At 42.3% G+C, this 22,642-nt stretch overlaps 1 protein-coding gene and 1 non-coding gene across 4 annotated transcripts; both read right to left on the bottom strand.

Annotated features, from left to right (window-relative positions):
- Window positions 1-207: 207 nt before the first annotated feature.
- Window positions 208-21,568, bottom strand: LOC126531346 (protein lifeguard 2-like). 3 transcript variants are annotated; one of them, XM_055071114.1, is made up of 12 exons: window positions 21,368-21,565; window positions 20,483-20,851; window positions 14,951-15,054; window positions 13,027-13,091; window positions 12,869-12,922; window positions 12,650-12,700; window positions 12,537-12,576; window positions 11,406-11,443; window positions 10,369-10,456; window positions 8,998-9,087; window positions 7,809-7,856; window positions 208-2,133 (listed from the first exon to the last, which is right to left on the bottom strand). In XM_055071114.1, exons 2-12 carry the CDS (start codon window positions 20,844-20,846, stop codon window positions 1,990-1,992), a joined length of 1,086 nt encoding a protein of 361 aa, XP_054927089.1. In that variant the 5' UTR covers window positions 20,847-20,851; window positions 21,368-21,565; the 3' UTR covers window positions 208-1,989. The 3 variants fall into 3 exon arrangements, with proteins under 3 accessions (XP_054927089.1, XP_050034804.1, XP_050034805.1); XM_050178847.2 differs by having other exon boundaries at window positions 21,372-21,565; XM_050178848.2 differs by having other exon boundaries at window positions 2,111-2,200; window positions 21,372-21,568.
- Window positions 17,990-18,062, bottom strand: TRNAL-CAA (transfer RNA leucine (anticodon CAA)). Its single transcript has one exon. It is a non-coding gene; the product is annotated as a tRNA-Leu (tRNA).
- Window positions 21,569-22,642: the final 1,074 nt, after the last annotated feature.

The raw sequence follows: 22,642 nt of genomic DNA, 5'->3' as shown, positions 1-22,642 counted from the left end.
ACGATTTCAATTAATTCATGCCAAAATTTGCGGTCCTTAGGAACTTTATACTTGCACAGCATAATTTATGTGGCAGGTGCAATGCCTTGGCTTTGAATGCATGTGTTCTGAATTTTGTGCTTGTCTCCAGTACACAGAGATCTCGCCCACAGCAACTAGAAAGATATTTCTAACCACACAGCTACTTGAAATAAACATGGGACAGTCTTCTTCAGTTCATTTTTATTTTATCATAACACACAAAAATTACATAAAAACATAACCACTACCGATACACAACACTTTGTCCACACCAACTATTTAAGATACAAGAAAAGTTACATAAACATAATCACTACCAATACACAAAACTTTGTCCAAGCAAACTACTTAATTAAAAAAACCTTGGAAGTTAATGCCAACCTGCCCGCATGCTGGGCTTAACGTTAATGCTTTAAACCAATTAAGGTCCTCACAATTTCTTTTAAAAATGCCAAAATTACACAACACCACAGAGCTCTAATGAAGATGAACATTGTGACAACATTCACTAACATATCTGACAGTAGAACTTGCAGTACATACAAAACTGCTCAAATGGGAAGAAACCCGAATATCGAGCATCATTTCTGGCTTTCAACAAAATTCTCGTGGCTCATTGGTACATTTCACCACAAAGGGGGTGCATGCCACACTTCGAAGACTAGGGTAAGAAATGTACAACCTCGGTATGGACAAACATAGGCCTCCCATGGCTTCCCATTGGTCTAGAATGCTGCAATTTGGTACATAAAGCTTGTGTGATGACCTGGATGAATTTTTTTTTGAACAGTTAAGCATATTCACAAAAGTACAGGACTCGGTGATGTGCAGATTGCACTCGCACGTGTTTGAAGAGTTGGGATTCAATGACTGTCCCAACATGGTACTCCGCTACCACAACGTGCCATTTGCATTCTATCTGCACTAAATGGGCATCTTACACATAATGACTTTTTGAACCGTGTTTTGTAAGCACCCTTTCTTCCATTCTATAACGGCTCGCATGCTGTATCATTTTCACTTTTCTTGGCCACTTAGCGTGATAGATGGAGGGAAAAGAAATTAAAGGGAAAAAAAGCAGTAGCAAAATATATTCCGAGTAGTTTCTCATAAGCTAAAACATCTCGGCTTGTTCATCCAAGGAATACATTACACAAAACAGCATCACAAATTTTACCTGTAAGACTTGGAAATGCACAAAAGAGAGCATGTGACAGTGATTTCCAATGTTCCCTTCCTTATACAATCCAAAATGCACAAACGAAATAACAGAATAATAGTTGCAGCAGCAGAATGTGAAAGCCAAACAGTCGTGCTCAAGAGTTGGCCTAATTCAGCTAGAGAAAACATGTATGATCACAGTTTACACGAGCAGGCTACTGCTAACTACAATATGTAACCACTTTGCTAACGGCCAGACCCACATGTTACTCCACTTTAGCAATGGGTAACTCTGTGGACAAATGACAGGACAGAGGCAGACATGATGCATAACATTCGTTCTGCTGCACTGTATGGAAACTTCCTGTGGCAGCTCACCTGAGAGCATATTTGTGGCCATTTATATTAAGGTGCCTAGGGCTTAGAGAAACTTTTACTTCGTAGTAGCTTTGTGGCTGGACTCGACAAAGGTGTATTTTCCTTCCGAGGTCAGCTGGCCTAGATATCAGCACCAGGTGCCGATATCAAAGCTTGCAAAAAGCAACAGCCTTCATTACTACAAAATTCAACTTTGAAACCAGATTGCCTCAAATCATTGATTTATGAATGATTTAGCCACACATGCCAGCACTTCGGTTTCCGAGAGAGAAGAAAACTGCTTTTTGCAGTGCATGTCTGCGAAAGGTTGACTCCTGCCGAATAATAGCTCACGCAAATAACGGCAAGGTCGGTTTGGTATTAGAGGGAAGTATAGCTCTGCAAGAACATGGAAGTCATCACCAAATGTGCATGGCTACATCCTACAGCTTAGCGCCTTCCCACAATTCTCAATAGGAACAGAAAGATTTGCACAATGTCCATGTACAGCTGCAGTGCAGCAAAGATGTGCTCCTCAGGGCTCAGTTCCAACTTGCGACCACCCATGAGCATCTGGGTATCAAAGGCCAGGAACTGCAACCAGCCGTCAGGGTGAATTGTCATATTCGTCATAATTCCAAGTTTGCTATAGAAGTATGGGCTACAGATAAAAGGAAGCAACAAGGACAGACTTAAACTTGTAGCAAGAATACAGCAAGGTGACCTAAGTAAAGGTTTCTATTACTGTTTTAGCCTGCTCTAAAACAGTAATATTATAAGTATGGATTACCAGCTAGCCTAAACCAGTGTTTCGCTAAGTAAAGGTGGTGCGAGTAAGCTAAGAAAAATTTCAGTAATTAAAAAAAAAAAGAAAGGAAAGAGAGAGAAGTACGGGTAAAGTTGTAGAGAACTCATCAAAGCAGCATCCTCACATAGTTACAGAATGCAGCTGTTAGAAAAAGGCATTCACATCGGGTATGCTGAGTGCAACTTCCTATTTAAAATTTAAGCACAGCCAAGAATGGCTAGCTTTACTGTATTCCCTCTCACCAATTCCGTGCGGTGCAGGAAACAGGAACAAGAACTGGATGAAGGGCTTTTCCAGTGCCCATTGCCGATCGCCTTCTGTGTGTTGCTGACAGAATGCAAGCTCACAGAAGGGCCAGTGGTGCACAAATAGCCTGATTTCATGACAAGTTTCACTATGCCTGCATTGCTGCAAAGCATTCCAGTAGCAGTAGTCCTCAGTAGTCTGAAAGGTGACTAGAGTAAGAAATGTATTGTTTTTGTATCCTGCCAAGCCCATTTACCCCTCGAGATCAGAAGGCTGGGAAGTGAAAATTAAAAAAAGTTGAGATCGCAGGGAGAGGCCTTCGTCCTGCAGTGGACATAAGATAGGCTGATGATGATGATGATGACAACAATAGGAGCACTGTTGAGCAGATGTGCCCCCAATTTCACAGCTAAGAGTCGCTGGACAATCTGCAATGGCACTGTATAATCAGCACTTCTCCCAAATGTTACCTTGATTCCAAGCACAGCGAGAAAGTGAGGACCACTGTCTTTGTGGTGGCAACAAAATCGCTGCGCTCCACAAGTCGTGAAATCGGTCTATTGGAGAACCGTCCCTGCCTCTCCAAAACATGCAGCCTGCTATCATTACCGACTGACAAGAGCCCTCGCTATTGCTGCAATGCATACAGTTGGTGAGATGGAATATGAATATTGCAGTTCTGACTGTGATGTTTCATAAAGAGTTTTTCTCTCCCGACAAATGAATGGTGCACAAGGCTTTCATTATTCCTACGTTCAATTTGACCCCAAAGTGTGAGCATTGTCTAGTCAGTATAATTTAAGTAATAAAAAACGCGTTAAAGGCCACAGCACCATTCCTGACTGCCTTAAAGCTTACTAGTAATTCACTGCCACAACAAAACACAGGCAGGATAATTACACATGCAGCTTTCTTATTGCCTCAGAACAGCATTACACAATAAATCACATGTTATTTACTACAGTCCAACCTCACTATAAGGTTACATTTTACAAGAAAATACCTTTGTTATGTCCTTTATTCGTTATTGTTATATATTCGCTACGTGTTGATATCAGCAGTAAACCATTTTAGATTTACTCTATTACATCCCATAATTTCGTGCATCCATGTTCATTATACCAAAGTTAATCTTTATTCAATTTCACTAGTTTCAATCTGAAACGGACGAAAACAACCCAATTAAATATTTTCAGTTAAGACTGCCTTTTAGTTTTGCACCTCCTCTACTTAGCTTTAGATGCACGTTAAAGAACCCCGGGAGGTCAAAATTAATCTCTAGTCTATGCTACGACTCGTAATCGTATTGTAGTTTTGGAACATAAAACCACAGAATTGAATTTAAAAATTTTTGCTTCTACAGTAGATACTGGATAGTATCAAACTCGAAAGGAATTGTGAAATAGTTCGACTTATAATTCAGAATTTAAAATATGGCTATCTGAAGCTTATTTAAGAACTCTGTATGTCTTGGACAGTTATCTGACATTGGGAAAAGCAGGAATATACCAATTCATTTTTTTCAGGACCGCACTGATTGCACAAAAGTTAATTTTATTGCGATAATAAATATATGGACACTACAGGTGAATTTCCACCATTAAAGTTGGCATTGCTGTGAGGTTCCGTATAAAATCCAAGTTCACAGTCATGCGCCATATGCTTTAGGTGCGAGGGTGAGCGAAGAAAGATGGTGGCTTGGTGCAGCGGTGGAATGTGGGGAGAGAGTGCTCCATCTTTTCACGCCTGCAAGAGGGGAAGCGGGGGGATGTGCATGTGCTAGGAGGCGGGCAAGGAAGGGAGCAGGGTAGTGCGCATCTTCACATCTGCAGCGACTGCGCATGGTGTGGCTGAGCACGGCTGGGCACCTTCTATCTTGCAGGTAATCAGTGGTAGGTTTGAAGACAAGCTAACCCGAGACAGCTGATGGCTTCGTAGGTGCTGCGTTTTCACGTGCCTAGATCACGTTGAAGCGCGGGGCAGCACAAAGAGGAATTTGCATGCTGCCGCCGCCACTCTTAGTCACGCCAGAGTTTTGACAGCAAGTGTCTGCGGTCACCAAGTGAAATGTGTTCGTGTTTGCCTGTCCACACATGGCACCGTACTTGTTAATTTAGTTAGTAAGCGAATGTTCACAGCAATTTATACAGCTGACAAAACTGTTCACCTTACTGAGTACAGCTGTCTAATAATTTGCTATCACCATAAATGCTTTGCCTTTCATGCAAAACTGTGACCTTTTTTGTACACAAATGTCACAAATCACTTGCGCTGCTGAATGGGCCTTGATAGTCAAACCTCGATATAACAAACCTAGGTTTAACGAAATTCATGATGTAACAAACTATTTTCATTTCCCAGTCTTGGCTTAGGAATGCGCGCCTATCTCCTTTCTCCACCTCGCGATGTACAGCTTTACTCAACGATTAAAAAAAAAATATCTCATCCGTCAGTGTAGTATCGCTAACCTTCAAAGAAAGGACGTCAACCTTGGAATACCGGAAAGAGTGTGTACCACTCGTAAAACAGTGACAAAGGGAGTAGCGCCACTTCCTGGCACAGTAAACTTATTGCATAATTAGCTACACACATCCACCCCAACTAGCGTGCAAAATTATGCTGCTTCTATCGCCAATGTATCGAGAATAAGTGTATGGGGGCATACTCTTGAATCAATGCGCCAAAGCATGGATGATGGCTACTACACTAACAGAACATGCGAATGCTCAACCTGAACGTTTTGTGACGATCCACAGAATAAGCGAGTGACTAACAATAATACGACTTTGCGACAAGCTACTGTAAAGTACAGAACATCTACGTTCCAAGCCTTGTGCGCAACAAGAAAACATCTATCGCAACTCAGCATACCTGCGAGCAATTAAGCAGAACATAAGCAATGATAGCGACTGCACCAAGGAATGGTACAGTGAAACCTCGTTAAACCGTAGTTGGCCGGAGCTCGGAAAAAGTATGTACTAAACGGTAGTACTGCTTAATCGAAATAGCATGAGATCGCCCACTTACCCATCAAAAACAGAACTCGGAGAGAGTGCGATGAAAGGGGAAAAAAAAGCATGCAGTATTTATTCACTTCGCGCGACAAAAGTGTTATTTTCGTTTGATGCCACGGCGGCCTAGCTGCGATGACCGTAGCCTCAAACTTACTGAAGCTGCGAGCCAGCTTTTCAGTCAGCCCCCTCTTCTCGGCAAACACTCGCATAGCAGATTCCTCGTTGACGGTGCATATTCTCCGTGCACGGGCGCGCACGGTACCACTGCAGATGTTGCGGGGCTGACGTAATGCGCAGATTCTCCCACTGTCGGGCCTGAATCGCCCATGATATCGCTTTCCGTCTCGTCCTCATCACTGTCGTTAGGCGACACTTTGGCAACAACACAGACAATGATGGCGAAAAGTCGAACCTCGTAGCTGACATCTCTTCACGGTCGCAGCAGCGCTGCCGAGCAACTTCTTCGCATTCCAAATGCCACACACCGTAGTAAACAGTAGATCCCTGTTGCATGCCAGCGCCGACTTCTTCATGTCACGTTTGATAGCACGAACAATGTCTAATTTTTCTTCATTGCTGAGCACCCGGCATCTTTTTTATCCGAGCTTCGGCATGACACGAGCCCTCTTTTGCATGATGCCACAACGCTCTCTGGCACGGCGCCGAAATGATGTTGATGTGGCTTCACGCGCAAACGCACAGTGCGCTTAGAGGCCGTTGTTCTGATCCAAGGTTCCGATCTCTGAGGCTTGTTGTTCTGCCGGGCAACCCGGTGGAGACGACACACCGCTGTGTTCGCGCAACGAAAAGTGGAAACACTATGTGTTAACCGATACGTACGCAATAAGCTGGTACGGTTTATGCGGATACAAAACACATCATGTTCAATGGCTGCCGAGTCGGGGACTTTTAAAATGAAACTACTGTTTAAGCGGGTACGGTTTAACGAGGTTTTACTGTACCGAGTCAAGCATGACAAGCCGCTGCCTCAAAGTGTTTGCCAAATAAAGAACAATGAGAAACACACTGATCCTGATTTAATTTATAAGCGGAAAGTACAGGCAGCTTGGAAGACATTTGTAGCCCCACTAGCACCATATACCCAGCTTGTGCCATATGGACAAAGCGTAACGAGCTCCGAAAGCACTTATATGTCCTTTGAAGCTGTGGCCAAAGAGTGTCATCCATTCAGTCACCGTCTACGATACCCATCGAAACAGAGGTTTGTTGCGCCACACTGTGGTCAGGCACATTCATTGTAAACATGAAGGCAACGGAGGCAGCTGAGGCAAACAATGGACGCGTCACCACGTGATTAAACGTGCCGGCGCCCACGGGACTGTGAAAACGGTCTATAGACAATAATTCTACTTGTCTTGGTATCACAGGTGGCAAATGCAAATCCAGGTGCTGCTAAATTTTCTCAAATAGAAACCTAGAGCAAAACCATTTGGTTAGCAATAACATCTCAGTTAATCTAAGCTTGTAAGAGTGAATGCAGAAATTGCCAAATGCTCCTTAGCTATTTGACTTGGAAGTGCTCCTGAGTGAAATAATTTACGAGAGAGAAAAAGAATGATAAATAAGAAGCATTTTGTTAACCCCTTAACTGCAAATGACGAGGTAACTTATCATCACACAAGCGCCAATGATAAGTTAACTTGTCATGAACTTTCCGCAATTTTTGTGCATGTGCATATATGAAGTTTGTTGTAATTTTAGCAAATAAATAATACACAATGACATTTGCTATAATTTTTAACAAGACCATTCAAAATGTCTGAAAAGAACGTGAGAGCACAAAGAATGGGACGTGCAGACAGACGAAGCGCTGTCTGCACATCCTGCTGTTTCCTCTGTTACTCGTTTTTTCAGACACGTACCAACCGGCTCAAGTTAGCACTTTATTACAGTGAAAATACAATAACCATTCATCTTTTAGAAGAAAAAAACGCGCAAGATATGCAGCTCAAAAGAAAATTCCGCACTTTTAAAGGTTTTTGTAAATCTTATGACAGTTAAGGGGTTAAAAAATTTGAAATGTGGGGTGTTGCCGCACAGAAGAGAAATGTTTGCTTCTGGAGATGACAGCACTTGTTCGAGGCGAGCACTTCTGAACAGGCCTGGCACCTTGCTAGGGCTTTTACAACACGCCTCCTCCATTGCTGAAATGTGATGCACATGTTCAGAATAGTACTCACAGCCATAAAGAGGACAGCCCCGAGAACAGAATACACTGTGTTCATAATCTGGAAGAGAAAAAGAACATTTTATATGCCTTTACTGTTCCATTCTAATTTTTTAAGGTGCACTTAAGGTCTTTTCTTAGAAAACTTTCATTTGAAGAGATAAATGAGTAGTGTGTTCAGGGTCATCCAATATGAAAGGGAGCACCGGATTAGTGTTCAAAAATCGATATTTTTAAGTGCCTTGCAAAGAGGAAAAGTTCCATAAGCAGGATTCTTCAACAGGTGAACAACATAACAAACAGCAGTGAGTGGGGTTCCAACGTGCACATTTGCCGGAATTGTGGTTTGAACACAGATCAGGTGTTCCCTTTCATGTTGCACGAGGCAGTACGTGCATACTTAAATTAAGGTGTTCAGTTTCTAGACGTGAATGTCATGAGCCTGCTGCTGCCCACTTTATATTGCTGTTGCCTATGTACACATATACAACACACTTAGCTGGATTACACTTCCAAAAGTGAATTGGTCATTTTTAGTTGTACGAAAGGGTTGGCCCGCTACAAAATTAGAAAAAAAATTTATGCCACGAACTTTAGCAAAAACTGTTGTTCAAGCTAGTAGCTTGCAGACTACTTAAATTTGGTTTACAACGCGCATGAAAGTAAAAGAACATTAAATCTGAAATGTTTTTACAGGCCCTACTTATAAAAGAAAGGAAGCCACTCAACATCTGTCATATGTGCATTGTTGCAGCAATGACATCATTGCAGTTGTTTGACCAGGAGGGCAATCGGGAGGGGCAAACTTAGCTTTCATTTGCAGCTTTCTCTGCTCACAAGCTTTTACCATTGGAGGGGGGGTTATGGTGTTGGGCTGCTGAGCACGAAGTCGCGGGATCGAATCCCAGCCACGGCCGCCAAATTTTGATGGGGGCAAAATGCAAAAACACCCGTGCACGTTAAAGAACCCCAGATGGTGAAATTACTAGAGTCCCCCACTACGGCATGCCTCATAATCAGAAAGTGGTTTTGGCACGTTAAACCCCTTTAAAAAAAAAATAAACTACTGGAGGGGGCAAGCTTATCAAAAGGATAACACACCAGCCTTGCCATTTTCAATGTTTCCCGTGGCTGCAATATAGCAAAATTTATTTCACATGCACAACAGGCACAACGTGTAATGCATGCACACTGTGACCTACCCTGTTGTAGGTGAAGATTGTGAGGATGCCAAAGAGAAACAGAGCCCAAACAGCAATGAAGAGGAAGCCAGCACAGCTGGTGAAGTCAAACTGATAGGAGAGAGAGCAAAACAAAACAATAAATGACAGTATCAGCTGTGGCAGCACAACAGAAATGCTGCCATATTTACAAGAATTAAAATTGCAAACAGGGAGAGTGATAAATGCTGCGTAATTGAAAAAAACATCTCTATATATTAAAAGGCAACCCCAGTGTTTTTTCCAGCAAGGTGCCTAGATTAGGTGAATAGTTTCACTCCTTAATAGATAAAGCAGCAAGCTGTTGTACATAGCTTTGCGGTGTTTAGGAGTCCCTCTTAGAAGGATCCAGTCGTTTAGTGTGACAACTGAGCTCCGTAGCCCATCAAGGCAGATTCTTCGGAGTGAGGATAGGCCAGGACATGTACCATATTTACTCGCATAATGATCACACTAACGTAATGATCGCACCCCTGAATTTTGTCGCCAAAATTCGTTTTTTTTTTTTCTTTCCCGTGTAATGATCGCACCCTGAACTTGTTGCAGCGATGTGTCGTGTGCCAAGTCTAGCTAATGATGATCGCGCTTACCATCTGTCAAATGCTACGCAAACGACTCTTGAAGACATACCAAGCGGTCTGCACGCACCCAACATACTTAAGCAGATGCCCCATTTCATTCCTTTCATCACTTTCCGCACTTCCGTGAAAAAAAAAAAAAAGCTACAAGCAAACTTGCCTCGGCTTTATTATTTGTAGCCGTCATAATGGTTTTGGTCAACAACAACAACATAAATGGTGCCTTTCGATTCTTCTCGTCTGCACTCGTGAGCACGCAACAAATCGTGATCAGCAACGATAGAGGCCACATTTACACTGATATGTTAGAAGTGTACCCTATTTATACGCTGATGCTTGTAACGCAGCTATGATATTCGCCCACCCTTAGCGGAAACGTGTCATATTAGGATGGCAGTGAAGACAAATGCTGCAGTTTCCACAGCATGCCCGCCATGTGTTTCTATGTCACTGGCAGCTAAGCGCGCCCATCTATGTTTCTGTCCCCTCAGAGTAGACATGACTATATTATAATTATTGTGGCAAACTTGCTGATATTAACGATATTATTCATTACTGATACAGAAGAAACTGTTTCAATGCGCACAATGTACTCACAAGAAGAAAAATAATCACGTTCGGGTTGCTCCGCCAGCCGCCATTTCTGTTTTCGTGCCCCGCACGAAAACATCACTTTGACTGACTTGTCTTAACCGCAATGGTTTAACTCGCAGTACCATACGACACATTCTGGTCAGCGGTCAGAAGCTAGCACGGCAAAGAAAATGCAACCTGCCTTTGTATGGCAGGAGAAGATAGAGACAGCCAGGCAGCAAGCTGCACAGATTCCGGAAGCCATGAGGACAGTGTCAGTATCATGGAAACTGGAAAGAAACAAGCTTTAGCATGAACACAAAGCTTCCTAGCATAGGGCACTTTCCCAGTTTCAGTGCAATGATTGTGATGCAATAATCATAAAAAAGAAGAAAAAAGGGGGGAGGGGGGGGGAGAGAAAAGAAAGATACGCGGATCTGCTAGCGAGGTGCCAATGGTTATAGCACTTTTTTATCTTATTTTTTATTAAAGGTCGTGTTACTCTCCTGCTAATGTGCATTTTAACTGCCACAGACCACAAAAACCAGCCAAAATATCAGATTATTTCTGCCTGCCTTCGTAACCGTATGTCCTCTCACTCTCTCACATGCAAGCACACAGTTTGCACTAAGCAGACTTCAAATCTGCAGCCACCTGTTTCCAAAATCAGCCCATTAGCCAAATGAACTGCAACATCACCACACCTTCGTGCACAAACAAGCTACAAATATGTATGCTATACAGAGTAGTGATGAAGGCACTGAGTGCTAATGCAGCGCATCAAAAATAAAGATCGATATGTCATATACTTGCTGCACATGCTTTTGCTAAAAAGGACTTGATGCTTTAGACCTACTCTTGATGACTTTGCTGGTCGTAACAGTGCGCCGCTATGAGATGAGCATAACACTTCAGAGCCACGTTACAGGCAGACACTCGGGTGTTGGCATAAAAACAGAATGATTGTATGGTGCAGTGCACAATGCAACCAGTTACACTTTGTAGAATTAGGTAACTGCACAGACTCTGCCCCTGTAATAGTGACCAAAGTGAAGGTCCCAAATATGAATGTCACTGACAGTCAAAGAGTAATGAAAGCCCCAACAAAGGATGTGCTGTAATATCCTGCAATTCTGGTGCTAATTATCTTAGCTCATAAATTCTACACTGCACCTACTTATTTGCAAGCCATTCTTACTAAGTGCAATCACACAGATTAACAGCTTTCCATGTCTGTACCTCGATATCACGCCGACCATGTAGGACATCACCAGTGTCTGCAAGAAAAGTATTGTCATCAGTGATGATTAACATGATTGGATAACATTGCTATAACTACACAAATAGTGGCAAAATATAGGAAGGGAAAGTCTTTACAGCAATTAAACAAATGTACAGTAAAACCAAGCAAAGTGTGAGTACTTTTTCGCAAGCACAAATAGCACTTGCACAAGTATCTTTGTTTAGCTGTACGTTGGCTTCACACTGAGACTGAATTCAACTAATACTTGTGCAATTTGGATAAGTTCAGCTATGCGTGTAACCAATAACTGTTCCAGATTACTACATATGGACTACTAGTCATTAAAGCACAAGAAATAGAAGACACATGCGGAAGTACACAACATAAGCACTCTAACGGCAGTAATTAATAAGCTTAACTAGCCTGACAAAGTTGTTCCAGATTGAGTACAGCCTGTAGGATGTGCATTATTAATCTTATGCATTGTAACAGGTTATAGTACATTATTGTGAGAATAGAATTCAGAAAAAAATTCTAGCTAGCATCAGTTGCTGAATGAAGCAGCTACGCCCCTAAATTAAAAATGAAGCCCTAAAATTAAACTGTAGTATTGAATCTATGCACTGGATGTGGGGCACTATTTCTTGCAGGAGAGCACTGGAGTAAATGTTTGGGAGCGTCGAAAAGTGATCAACTATTTTCAATGGCATGGTAAGGAAAGAGTTGAGAAGTGCTGTGGTCACATTTTCACCATATTGACATGCAAATTAAATTTTATAAAGATGATTGAAGATATCTAACCAAAGATCTGTAGCAGCTATTTGCTATCCAGACAATCGTACCTATAGCCATGTTTGCCAGAAATGGTATCGCTTACAATTTTGAATGTTAGATAAACCATGATGCCCAAGGCAATGCTCGTAAATGAGATCTCCAAAAACTTGGGTGTTTCTCTGACTGGTAGCTAAATTTTGATGCTTATAAAGTGTTGTTCTGCGAGTCTTTGAACAAGTTAAAATATTTCCTGGAGGTATCACTGTTTAAAGAGTAACTGAACCGACTCACAAATACAAGCATGCATGCATGAACAAATTATGCAAGCACATTAAATTGCTGAAGGCACTCACAAAGACAAACAGCAGGATCATGTTTGTAGGGTAAGTTCGCCTGAAAAAATATACAGCTGTTACTACAATGCCTGTAAACGTTTTGAACTGCAGTACCAAACAAGAAGGCTTACCTCAGGCTTTCACAGCAGACCAGTGCTATGTAGAGGACAATAAACAAAACACTGAAAGGAAATGATACACAAGAAAAACATGAAACAAAACCGAAACTAGCAGTGTTATCAGCTGGTCACTGATACACTTGCTATCAATGCTTGCAAAGCTTGTGGAAAGTAAATGAGGTTGCATGTACATGAACTTTCACATAGAAAAGCACAAGACCCAGAACTTACTAGGCAGCAATGTATGCTTCAAAATTCTTCTGTACAAATAACTTAACATGTGGCCTGCAAGAATAAAGGAGAAATGTAAAAGAATTAGATTTTCCGCAAATTCTGTTGAATGCTTAGATACTCAGATATACACCAAGAGAGCAGACGCCCATGCTTACTCGAATACGAACAAAGCCACAACACCAAATGTGATGGTGAGCTGGACCATGAGGATAGCATACACCTGAAAACAAGCACAGAGATATTTTCTTAACTAGGCATAAAAAAATTGTGAAGATCCCACCCACTGTGGGAATTGCTGTAAGCAGAACTTTTATGAGCCACACATCACGATAAGCGATGCACCGTGAATTTCAGCAACTAACTCTTCTCACAACTGTTCCCAGCTGTAGCAGTAAACCTTGCAGAAACATGACGCAGTGCCACCACTGATCGCAGTACCTAAACCTTTGGACACACAAGGAAATCTTTATTTAAATAAACTGCGATGTTTTGTCCCACTGAAATTGTAGACCTGGACGTTCAGCAAATATGGTCGTGAATTAATGACAGTGTGGCTGCATGGGTTGCTTTTTCAAGCATAAAACATGTTTCCATAGTTAGCTAGCAGAATACGCACTCTCCCTTTTATAAGCAAATTGTTGCTATGGCATGAAACTCATGCACCAAGTACTCAAAATGGTACCTTGCATACAGAAAGCTGGTAAGAATGTTATTCTTTCTATACATGCGTCTGTGGCCTGATGGGTAAAGCATAGGGCTGCAGCACTGGGGTATTATAAATTTATGTAAATCATAGAAGCCTTTAATATCACGCACTATTCTCTTCAGAGGCCAGTGTGCTTTACAGATACCTATAAGCCAGCATCATACATGCAGGTTTTATATTGTTTTATATTGATATATTATGTTTAATGTGAGGGCATCACTTGGCTTATTGTGCAACCCCGTCGTCATCAGAAAGCAGTGGCAGAAAAACGGTGCATAAATTATGTCATCTTCATCTAAATAAAAAGAAAAAGTGGCCACGGTGAGGATTCAATCCTCTGCCCGACCGCCACTGCTACCGCTCAGCAGCCGAGCACGTTAACCACTGCGCCACCAATGCAACAGGCAGCAGTGATGAATATGCTTGAGCCTGTGAACATGGTTTGACTCTGCCTAGTGGGCAATTCATTAAATGGCACAGCAAGTGGCTGTGGAGCGAACATGGCGAGATATAGCCACTCGCTCAGCCTTTCGCACTGTCGGGGACCCCGCAGACGCTGGAGCCCACGAATGACTACGACAAATAAGATGCAACACGCTTCAAGTACCCATAGGATGGTGACTACAACATCCCCCCCAGAGTGTGAGGTGGAGTTCGCCTATGAGCTCAATGTGTAGTGTCAACACCATGGTGCCACTAAGAAAAGTTTTGCTCGGCAAAGTGGTGTCATCGTGCTGAAAAGTGGTGTTATCGGAAAAAAATACTCAATGCAATGTGCATGAAACCTTACTGTAAAGAGAACTCCGCAAATAAAACTCGGCTGACAGATCGCAGTATGGCCGGTTTGTTGTCTTGCATTGTTGCAACCTCATAAGCAGCAACGCTGCATTCAGAAACATAACGCAGCAGCACTAAACTCGGCAACATTTCGCCGCAACACTAAACTCAACAACATAACACACTCAGCGACAAGTAACCATCTCGCATTTACACATCTAAGAATTGCTTAGGTGGCCCTATAGTTTCCTTTTATTATCCACAGCAGAGGTGAGATCACTGGCACTACTTCATTAGTTGGCAATCATTTCTAAATAGGCCAGCTTGCTGGAGCTTGCGTCGGGAACATATAATGTTCACATCCAGATAAATATCCACAGACGACACACCAGTGAACAGAACGTGGGGGATGTACATCCTGGACGGAACACCAACAAAGAAAACTCGAGGGTAGTGTAAAAAAAAATTTCCTTTAGAAACCATTGGGGAGACATGTAGCCTTTTCTTGTAAATATTGATCTTTACACTGGACAAAAAAGTAACATGAAACGCGAGCTTGAAACCGATATAGAATAAGTGAAACCTCTAGCACCTACTTTTCGAACAAAGACACGCCTGATCTCTTTGTTGGAGAAGCCATTCCAGGATTCAAGCGTTGGTGTGGTGTCCCTTTCCATAGTGCCAACAGGTGAACTCATCCCTGAAACAATATGTGCAAAGGAACAATCTATACAATAGGGCTACTGTGGAACAGGGGTTGCAAATTAGAAAGGTTAACACACAATCTACATCGAAACAATGAATACTGCAGAAATGGAAGTTGGGACACCACTTGCTGATGTGTGCTTAGCTGAGTAGCCCTCATGTTCAAGAAAGTATGATGCGGTGTATTTTCATTTCACTGCTAGAAACAAAGGCCTTGAACTGCCTGTAATGCAAATTAAGCATATTTTTTTTCATACTGATACACACTGTACGCACACTTTTTTCAGAGAAATTCACTTCAGTATGACACATGAGTAGTAGAATCCAGTATAATTTCAAAGCTGCAATAAGTAGTGTCCATACCCTACTTTCCAATCTTGAATCCAATCTGCCATGGTCTGTAAAGGGAATTAAGAAATGTAGGATCTCAAGTCCCATGGATGGATCCAAAGATGACACAGTCTGGGCAGTTGATAGTGATAATAAGGCCAATGAGTGATTGCCAGTCCAGTGTAGCTTGGATGCAATAAATGTTCTTTTTTCAAGCGAGGGGAAATTCCTATCTCTTTTTTGTTCCATGAAAATTTGGTGAGGGAACAATCAGGGTTTTTACATTTAGCCTTTTTTGAAACATGAAAACTGGGGTGTGCGTTACAGTCGAGGACCTTGCATTTTCCATTTCTGGCTGTGAAAAGTTGTGTGTATTACAATCGAGAATCAACTAAATATGGTAAACTAAACATTTGGCTGGTTCCTACCACATTCCGACTCGGTTCGTAGCAATGGGGAGCCCTCTCAAAACTGGAGCTGGAGAAAATCTGCCCATGCAAAACGTTGAGCACTGAAGGAGTCATGCAACCAGAATTCTGTTTTATCTAAGCCATGCTCCTCGCTTGAAGGCGAAAGTGCCTTTAAACGCTCAGAGCTGGTGCACAGTGCTCTAAATTAAACAGACGAACAAGCTCCTAGTGATAGATTTCGACTGGGCGAATTTAAAGCATGCTTTCAGAGTGCTTGAAAGCGACCAGTATGAATGTACCGTATAGACTCGTGCAAGGACTAAACTTTTTCTTTTCACAATTTTGATGAGGTGTGGCCATTAGACTAGAACAAACCCTTTGGTCAAAATGGTGCCAGCGCAGCCGGAGACTTTTGCGTATTTTGCCCCGGTCAATGTAGTATTGGTACATGGAAATACACAGCACACGAAAATGAACTGATGCGCGCCTGGCATCGGGGCGCCGAATCCGATTCCTTATCCGCTGGGAAACGTATTTCTCCAAATTTTGGTCTGCCAAATTGGGTTTGCGACCCTTACATGAGTCTCTATGGCACCATAAGAGACAAATCCAGGCTCTGACACCAGCACATAGCACAACTTGTGCAAATACTAAAAGCCAGTTTTTATTATTGATAAAGCAAAGATTACCAAACGTAATATCATAATGTGTATACTTGCTTTCCGAAACCCATTTGATTTTATGCAGCTAATGGGAGTTTTGTTTTATGTATCTGTGCTACACTTGTTACATGGGACTGCAGGTAAAGCTGGATTCACACGGCAGATGCCAATCACGGACAATTCAGTCACGTGACGTATGATGTACATTAAATTAATTCAGTAGCTAGCATTTACATGACAGCGGAGAAAAACGGACATAAGAGCGTAAGATTTACCCCTATGCTTTTCAATGCGTGAGAGAAAACGCAAAAGCGTCTGAATGATCTGCACATTCACTCATGGTTATTGGCAACACATTTGTTGCACACATTTAAATTCATTAAGCGACTGTAACTGGATAGATGACTACTGTTACGATGTGTTTCACTACAAGTACCTTGATATTTCTTGCCTGAAATTCCTATGGTGATTGGGATTTCAGACATATTGTGAATCGTTTCACAGATACCAAGTGAGTGCAGCAGGAGTGGGTGACGCATGGTACTCTGATATACAACCCACAAGCTCACACTGTAATTTTCTTTGTCATGTAAATACAGCTTTACAAAAGTGTATTTGTGGGGCCACAACTGCCCGGTGCGTTAAAGGCCTGCTATTTAGATCTTTTTCTTCCTGTGCTAATTTTGTTAAAACAACATTCCAATGGAATCCAATATAAATCCAATATTGTTGTGTGGATCTGTTGAAAATTCTCTCTGCAGTTTTTTTTTTTTTATTTGGTGTAGGATTAAATATATAGTAAAGGGTAACACTTAAGCAATGCAATTGGTAATTTTGATGTTACAAAGCCATGTGCATGTATACAAATGTGCTGTAGCCATTGCATTTTCTTAGAAGAAGTATAAAATTTGTGTTTGTTAATAATTAGGGTCCTTAGCTTTCAAGCTTTTTTCCCCCTCCTATTTGGGAGGGGAGGGGGAAGTTAAAAATTGCATGTTATTTTTCAAGAGAAAGACTGTCAAGAAATCGGTTTTTTGTTGTCTGGCAACCTAAAATTCAGGATTTCTGTGGTAACTTTCACAAACGATTCACACAGGCAGTGGTCTCCTTTGGGAGGCAAGCATTTTATTTGTGTAAACGAAATCACTGACAGGAACTATGATGACAAAGAGAGCTTTTTGAAAGTTACGTGACTAACTTACCTATACAAGTTCTCTCTGGCGGGCATTATATCCAATTTAAGAAGAAGCCTCATAATCAAAAACAACAAATAGGAATGTTATTGGCGATCCCTTGTTTACTTTGTTCTATGCACTTCTTTATCAAAAAAAAAAAACATATAGTAGTGCACAGGGACTTGCTTCTAAAGTGGTGTGATGCTTTTTGTTATCTTACAAGCCCTTGTTGATCATATGATAAGAAGCCAACAAACACTGACAGCAAGGACAACATAGGGGAAATTACTTGTGCTTAATAAATGAAATAAAGAAACGATAAATTAATGGAAATGAAAGTAGATGAAAGAACTTGCCGCAGGTGGGGAACGATCCCACAACCTTCGCATCTTGCGTACAATGCTCTACCAATTGAGCTACCGCAGCGCCGTCTTCCCAATCACTTTCTTGGGTATTTATGTTTCCTAGTAGAACCCTGGGAGTGTTAGCCAGCGCCACCACTCACAGACCTTGGCAGCGGACATGGAACATCCTTTCTGCCGCAGAAAGGATGTTCGGATGTTGTAATATATTAAACATCCGAACCATGTGCATTTTGAGTTTATCAGTTGATCCTAGACCTGCCAGGCCTCTCTTGTCGTCGTTATCTCATTTTAATGATTTGCTCTATATGCCCTTGCAACAATAATATCGTAATATATTACATATTATATTTTTTTGCTAGAGTGAACATTCAGTGTGTGACCACTGTTGGGCAGTTGGGCAGTGTTTACTGGTCATATATTACAAGTCTGCGTTTTTACTCTTTACGAAAGGGCAAAACTTTGGGGGGGAAATCTGGCTTAACCTGATTTTGGGGTGGACAAAATTAAGAGTTATTAAAATGAAAAATCCTACTTATAGTCAAACACAGACCCCTGGCACTACAATGTTGTCTAGTGTGCTGAAAGCGTGGCATCCTTAATGTCTTCAAGTTACAAAACCAAACTAGCTCATTAAATAGATATTGCAGCATGGTGTGCTAATCATGGGAAACAATATAGTTCTCTCCAACTTACGAAAAATCATTTTGCTTAATTATTGCTTATCTATATTTCACAACATTTGGCTTACATCTGCTACTGCACCATAACATTGTGGTGCACAATATGTTAGTTGCAGGCAGCTCTGTACATGCTCTACATAAAATGCGTAATGCATTAAGTGTGACTAGGCACTGAAAACAGTCATTTCATATACACTTTTGTGTTGCCATTTAGCTAATTCGCACCTGCCATTCTAGTGGCACATATACAATCAGTATATGCAGGTATAAGCAGGTACTGATGCATCGAGTCAGTACTTTGTAATCACTCCTGCTTTCAATGGTTACATACAGTCAGTGCACTACAACAAAGCTATTGGCAATGAACCGTTCAGCTATGATGGCTTCAACTGTGGCTTCAATCAGTTCAGCTTCCCTTGACACCATGCATGACAGATGCCCTGGAGTTGGTGCCTCACTTAGAATATATGGTGCATACACTTAAAACCACGACCTACTGAACTCCAGACCTGCACAGATCTCCCTTCTCCAGCACGCCTGGTCTAGTTCGCCCCTTTTGCCGCTAGGGAAAGAACATACAAGCAGAGTGGCGCTAGTTATAACCTGTTCGCTGTTGTCTGCTTCTGCGATCTGTTTAGCGCTTGTCTTGCCACTTCAACAGGCACAAAGCGCTTGTATTGGCGGTAAATGAATAAATTCACAAATATACAAAAGAAAACATATTTGTGAATGCTTTGCGTTTGAATAGTGCAACTAGAAGAGGAGGAGCGGTGCAAGAAATGTAAACAACGAGCATAGGTGGCAGCTGCAATGCTAGATCGACGGCATAAATTTCCCTTTCATAGACTGGAAAAATTGTTTAAAAGGATTCATAGGATAATCCAGCTTTTTTTAGTTGATTACAGATAGCCTAATGTCGTAGATGACATTAGGATTTACTGCTGTGTGCCTTAGTGAAAGGCAGATGATCTGGTAAAAGTATAGTAAAAGTATTCACGAGTAAGTCCTCCGCCCGATACGTGCAATAGGCTGATCGATTCTGTTTCAAGGGGAGGTGAGCATATCTTGTTTTTAATGTCGTTGGGTGTCTAGCTCAGTAGAAATCTTGCAAAAAATTAAGCGATCCCAGTGCTTTAAAACGTGCTGCACTGCAGGCCTTAAATAGTGTCACGGACTCTTTTCAAACTGTAAAGCTAGCTTTTCTGCGTAGTACGGCTGCTTAAGATACGTACGCAGTGAAGCTGTGTGTCTAATTCATTTTTTTAACTCATGACGCATTCACGGACAACTTTTAAAAGTTAAAATGAGTGGTAATCGTTCTGTCGTCGAACATTACGGTGGTTTCAAGTTTCTAAAGAGCGCGGAAGCAAATTTTACAACGTGTACAATGAAACTGTTGTGTACATTGCAAACTCTATACACAATGCGATTTATAATAATCTGCTTGAAAAAGACAATAGGAGCGGCTATTTAACGCTATTTTAGAGAGCAGCCGATTACATGCTCCGACATTATTTAGGTTCGGGCAGTCAACTTTTGGGGCCAAGTGACCGATCAAAGCCTTGTGACATCACTGTCACTGTGTTAGCAAAAATCATCAACTACACAAGCAGTTCGTCACAACACAACAGCTGCCGTACTAATTAAAACGCCGCACAGCCGCCCACCGCGTAGCAGACGAACAGGTTATAAAAGCGCCACCTACGGCCGTCGGTTGAACGAAAGTGGGCGCAAGCTGTTCCCATAGAAGCCGGATATCTGTGCAGGTCTGGAGTTCCAGTAGGTCGTGCTTAAAACATACCCGATGATGGCTTCCCAAAGTCTGCTTGTCCTGGACCTGGATATGGAGGCGGTGCAGCTGGAAACTGGTCGTGTGGCGCAAATCCAATGTAGGGTTGCTGTTGCCGAGTTCCAGGTTGCGGTGGAGGCGTTGGCATAAATCCAGAATGTTGAATTCCGGGTTGCGGCACGGGCGTTGGCACAAATCCAGAATTTTGAATTCCGGGTTGCGGCACGGGCGTTGGCATAAATCCAGGATTCGTTGGGTACGATAGGCCGGAAGGCGCACTCGGATTTGCTGGTTGCATTATGGGCGTATAGGGAAGCTGGACTATAGGTTGAAGAAACAGTGGCGGCTGTTGAGAAGGGTACGGGCCGCTTGACATGGTGTCTGCAACAAGGTGGGGTAAGGCAGATTTACAGTAACGTCGAACCAAAGTCGCGTTCGTGGAAATGCAGCTCACATTCGTCCTAACAAAGAAATTGAACGTTTTGAAATGAGCGCCGTGCACACCTAATATCGAAACTACACCTGATCGAAACTACACGCTATCTAAAATTGAAGTTATGTCGTTTTGCATTGAAGTAGGCTGCGGTAAAGGTTGCTAATATGAGGCAGGTCATATAGATGCCGATCACTCTTTCGAGGCCCGATCCCGCTAAGTACAAAATTTAAATTTCGTATACTTTTAGGTTATCTTGAATCTAGCATACGGCTACCAGAATAAGCTAGTCAGATACTTCGGTTCGATAGCACGTACTTTCGTTCCCGTGCAATGGCACACATGCCTTAAGACGCGACATAAATAACAAGGTTATTTGTTCAAGGCCTGTCAATCACTCTGATAGACATGTTAAGCGTTGTCCTGTACGAAAGAGGAAAAGTTGGGAGCCTCAGCAAGCCTACTTACTCTACGAAAATGTTCGCCGGTACGACAGAATCATGAAATGAACACCATACGGACGTGAACAGTCCCGTTCTGAAGAAAACGGCAACGACAGCTTCCGCGCTCTTCCGTTTTTCGCAAGCGAGGAGATAAGCACACACTCGCGTTAGTTCGTGCCCGACTGCAGCGTCGAGGATTGCAGTGGCGAGAGGCGCGCGGTCCGCGCGGTCGATGAACAGTGTTGCCAGCAATAAGTGCACCGTATTTGTAAATGCTCAAACCGGCTCGGACCTTTTGGCACAAAGCAATGCCCTTTTTGCCACACAGCTGTCACACAGTTGACTGGTTTGTTGGCATTTGACGCATTTGCCCTCACAACAAATCTAACGCTGTAAAGATGAAGAGAAGCGAAACCAGAAATACATGGTTAAAGCATTGGTTAAAGGAAAGGTTTTTATTACTCTTAGCCAATGCTTGAACATATTAAACAGTTTTAAAATGAATAGCTTTCTTTGCCGTTTTCGTTCATTTTCGTGGCTCTTACGTGAGTTCACGCGCAGCAGTTGCGGGGAGGGGGTGTAATGAGGGGAACGTGAGAGGGGAGGGAGGTGATTAGGACCACGACCTACTGGAACTCCAGACCTGCACAGATATGCGGCTTCTATGAGAGTAGCTTGCGCCCATTTTCGTTCAACCGACGGCCGTAGGTGGCGCTTTTATAACCTGTTCGTCTGCTACGCGGTGGGCGGCTGTGCTGCGTTGTAATTACTACGGCAGCTGTCGTGTTGTGATGAACTGCTTGTCTAGTTGATGATTTTTGCTAACACAGTGACAGTGATGTCACAAGGCTTTGATCGGTTACTTGGCTCCAAAAGTTTACTGCCCGAACCTAAAAAATGTCGGACCGTGTAGTCCGCTGCTCTCTAAAATAGCGTTAAATAGCCGCTCCTATTGTCTTTTTCAAGCAGATTATTATAAATCGCATTGTGTATAGAGTTTGCAATGTACACAACAGTTTCATTGTACACGTTGTAAAATTTGCTTCTGCGCTCTTTAGAAACTTGAAACCACCGTAATGTTCGACGACAGAACGATTACCACTCATTTTAACTTTTAAAAGTTGTCCGTGAATGCGTCATGAGTTAAAAAAATGAATTACACACACAGCTTCACTGCGTACGTATCTTAAGCACCACCGTTATGCTGCTGCCGTACTACGCAGAAAAGCTAGCTTTACAGTTTGAAAAGAGTCCGTGACACTATTTAAGGCCTGCAGTGCAGCACGTTTTAAAGCA

The sequence above is a fragment of the Dermacentor andersoni genome, chromosome 5 (genome assembly GCF_023375885.2).
Source record: "Dermacentor andersoni chromosome 5, qqDerAnde1_hic_scaffold, whole genome shotgun sequence".
In the NCBI taxonomy this organism is placed as follows: Eukaryota; Metazoa; Arthropoda; class Arachnida; order Ixodida; family Ixodidae; genus Dermacentor; species Dermacentor andersoni.
The sequence above is the reverse complement of the archived record's forward strand: the minus strand, read 5'-3'. Positions and strand labels throughout refer to the sequence as shown.